At 41.4% G+C, this 3,745-nt stretch overlaps 2 protein-coding genes across 3 annotated transcripts in view; one reads left to right on the top strand and one right to left on the bottom strand.

Moving 5' to 3' along the window:
• The window catches only part of borcs7 (BLOC-1 related complex subunit 7), a 1,032,483-nt gene that overhangs the window by 497,898 nt on the left and 530,840 nt on the right, over positions 1 to 3,745 (bottom strand). The window lies entirely within an intron of this gene.
• cdk1 (cyclin-dependent kinase 1) overlaps positions 1 to 3,745 on the top strand; it is a 25,784-nt gene that overhangs the window by 5,770 nt on the left and 16,269 nt on the right. Inside the window, exons 3-4 of the mRNA XM_050070736.1 lie at positions 1,113 to 1,269; positions 2,457 to 2,580. Coding sequence (XP_049926693.1) covers positions 1,113 to 1,269; positions 2,457 to 2,580 — 281 coding nt within the window. The remainder of the gene's footprint in view (positions 1 to 1,112; positions 1,270 to 2,456; positions 2,581 to 3,745) is intronic.

The following is a 3,745-nucleotide window of genomic DNA, read 5'->3' as shown; positions in this document are numbered from 1 at the left end:
TTAACAGTAGGATTTTAAATTCAATTCTGGATTTTACAGGGAGCCAGTGCAGAGAAGCTAAAACAGGAGAAATATGATCTCGTTTCTTAGTTCCTGTTAGTACACGTGCTGCTGCATTCTGAATTAGCTGGAGAGTTTTTAAGGACTTACTAGAGCTACCTGATAATAGCGAGTTACAGTAATCCAGCCTAGCACGTGACTCCGATCATGTGACTCCTAGGTACCGAAGCTTGGCACCGAAAGACAAGGCATTTTTCGATACTCATTAGCACCGAAGCAATTCTGTCGGTGCTATAACAGAACCGAACTTCGGTACCCAGCCCTAGTGAAGATGGACGGTATTTTGTGATGGTGCATCATTGCATCTTGCCATTAAAGGTGCTAAAATTAGCGTGTTTACCCAGGTGTCCTGTTCCCATCAATGCCAATTGGAGCCAGAGGCGATAAATACCGGTGACTACCATTCCTGTTGCATTAAACAGCCAGATGTTCGTAAAGTAGTAGAATAGTAATGCACGATCGATTCACCTCACACGCAAACACTCATCTTAAACAAGCAAGCAGCTCTGTCTTACACACGCAGGGCAAAGCTGTATAGCATGGGTGCTGTGGTGATAGTTTCTTTCATATCATGGACCGATTTTTTTTGTGCAGCATGTGCAACATATATGTTGCACTGTACAGTCCTGTACCTTATATACAGCACAGTGAGGCAGCATAACAGCGCAATATTCCCACCTTAAACAGGCGTTGTAAAAGAGGCTAGTGTTATCGAGAACATCTTTCCCAAGTCATTGTCTTTGGAGAAGCTCCAGACTTTATACCATTTGACATCACCAATTTGAGTTTTAGAACTTTAATTTTTAGATTTGGGAGAGAGTTGTTCTTTACCAATACTTATGAACTGTCTTAGACCATAGAAGTAATATGTATGAATTTTGAAAATAGATGTAGTTCCCCTTTAATAGGAATAAAATTGCATTGTCATTGTCTCAGCACCCGTCCACTGTCATTGTTTGTACTTTATTCAACAAGGTCATGACTGTGATGTTATTCAGTGACTGTTTGGCTGTGCTTAATGTGATAACCAATCATTTGCTAACTTGTTGCAGGTACCTATGGGGTGGTGTATAAGGGCAGGCACAAGGCCACAGGGCAAGTTGTGGCCATGAAGAAGATCCGTCTGGAGAGTGAGGAGGAGGGGGTTCCCAGTACTGCTGTCAGAGAAGTGTCTCTGCTTCAAGAGCTCAATCATCCCAACGTTGTAAGGTGCGCTGACTTTGTGTTGAGTATCGAGGGTTGCAGAATGGGATTAAAGGGTATAAGAAGTCAAATAAGAATTTCCAGCTGATGAAATGCTATGGTATGTTAAATTGTCTCAGTGAAACTGGCCCCAAAATAACAGCAACAACACTGAGATCAGAAAGTGTCTGATAATATGGCGCTGTTGTTCTATATGTTTATTCTGAGTGGTATGTCACTGTCACTGCTGTTTTACTGGCTTATGGCACTAATGTTCCGTTGTCCACCTCAGAGATATCAGCAGTGACGTCAAACTTTGAAACAACATATGCCAATTGAGCAACAGTGGCATATAGGGCTGCATGATGGAGTGGGCAATATGGCCCTAAAATATTATCATGATATTTCAGGGTATTTTTGCGATAACAATATTCTTGACAATATGACAAATTAGTAAAAAAAAATAAATAATGTATCATTAATTTTAACAACATAGAATTGCAACAAAATAAGTGATAAGGAGCCGCTGAATGAGTTCCCTCTGAGCGGTAAGTTGCCAGAAGTGTCTGAGAAGTTGCTGTTCACATTCAGGACGCCACAGTTTAATCCACACTACTGAAGCTGCTCCTCTTTTTAGAACCACCATGGAGTCCGTAATAATTTCGTTGTCAGCCATGCTTGTTGTTATTTTGACAGATATTGTGATTGTTTAATGAGTCTTGACTTAAATGGAAATGGTAATTTTTGCATTTCATTTTCACTGAGGAAAAGAAAGATGATGATGTGAGTTTTTGCTGGGGTCTGTACCAAACAAGAATTTTTCCTTGCATCTGCGATGTGATTTGTAGGCTGGGGCATCTCTGTAGTGTCACAATGCTTCATTTATAATGGTATTTTGAGACAAACATTCCCGCCCCTATATTGTTTTCAACTTTCACTGAAGACGACTGCTTACGGTATAAACATGCAGCCAAACCCTCAACATAAGGTATGTGAGCAAACAACACATAGGATAAGATAATCCTTTCTTCGTCCCACAGCGGGGAAATTTGCAACCATACAGCAGCAGAGGAATAGTGCAAACATGAAGCCTCAGTAGAAAAAACACACAAGGCACTATATAAGTACGTATCAGTAAAAAGAAAAACACAGGTTGATGTAATAAGTAAACCGTACAAAACAAGAGCAATATATAAATTGTGTGTGTTTCCCAGACTCCTGGATGTCCTGATGCAAGAGTCTCGTCTTTACCTCATCTTTGAGTTCCTGTCCATGGACCTGAAAAAGTACCTGGACTCCATCCCCTCTGGCCAATACATGGACCCTATGCTGGTCAAGGTAACTGTGATTGTGATGATTAAACTCTCTAAGCAGTTTATCTTAGGGATCTTAGGACTGTTTATGTGTTACTGCAGTTGAGCGGTTTAGTTTTGAATTAGATTATGAAATAAAATGACCTAAAATACTTGGATGGTAACAATAGTCGTGCTCTGAATTTCTGGGCTCTTTTGTTGCTTTGAGGTTGTTCATCTCTTTCCTGTCCAACTGGTTTTATTCCTATTCCAGCTGACATTGGGGCGAGAGGCAGGATACATCCTGGACGGGTCGCCAGACTATCCCAGAGCAAACGCATAGAGACAGACAACCATTCACACTTACATTCACATCTATGGTCAATTTAGAGACGCCGATTAACCTAATCTGCATGTCTTTGGATTGTGGGAGCCGGAGTACCCAGAGAAAACCCACGCTGACACGGGGAGAAATGCCAACTCCGCACAGAAGGGCTCCCCCGCTAGTGGTGGGCGATAAAACGATAGCATAGAGACTGATGAGTTTTAGAATAAGGTTACAGTGCTAACATTAGATAGTAGCGTTAACGTTACTAGTAAGTGGAAATGCACAAGGAAGATAACAATGTTTCAGAGGCTACGCTACAGTAGGCTAACGTTAGCCATTAGCAACTGGATGCTGTGTTGTCATATAACGTTATGAACTGAACTGAACTTCTTTGTCATTTTTATGCGCAGCACAAAAACGAAATGACATTTTGCATACCCCAAGCAAAAAGAAACAAAACATTTAAAAGCAATTTGTGCAACATATAAGGAAGAACAGACAGTGCAATAGTAAGATGAAAAGGGTTGACATTTCACAGTCAAAAACTCCACATCCTGACGGGGGTACTTGACTGTCATGACATTTTACATACAACACAGTTTACATACAAAGTCAATGCAAACGGGCGATTGAGCGTATATTCACCCAGGAGAAAAATCGCTCGGGCTCCGAGCGACAGCGACAGAGCGATTTTTCGCTCGTCGCTTGAGATGAGAAATCTCATCTGGAGCGGTATTTCGCTGGGTCCTGTCGCTTGCAGCTCAACGTTGATTGGCTGCCGTAACCCCGGAATCCCAGGGGGTTCTTGACTGTCATGACATGTCAGCTTCATTAAAAGTATAGCTGCAAATTAAAAGCAACAATAGATGTAAAAACACACAGA

This window comes from Epinephelus moara, chromosome 19 (genome assembly GCF_006386435.1).
Source record: "Epinephelus moara isolate mb chromosome 19, YSFRI_EMoa_1.0, whole genome shotgun sequence".
Taxonomy (NCBI): domain Eukaryota; kingdom Metazoa; phylum Chordata; class Actinopteri; order Perciformes; family Serranidae; genus Epinephelus; species Epinephelus moara.
Note: the sequence above shows the minus strand (reverse complement) of the source record. Positions and strands in the feature narration are given on the sequence as shown.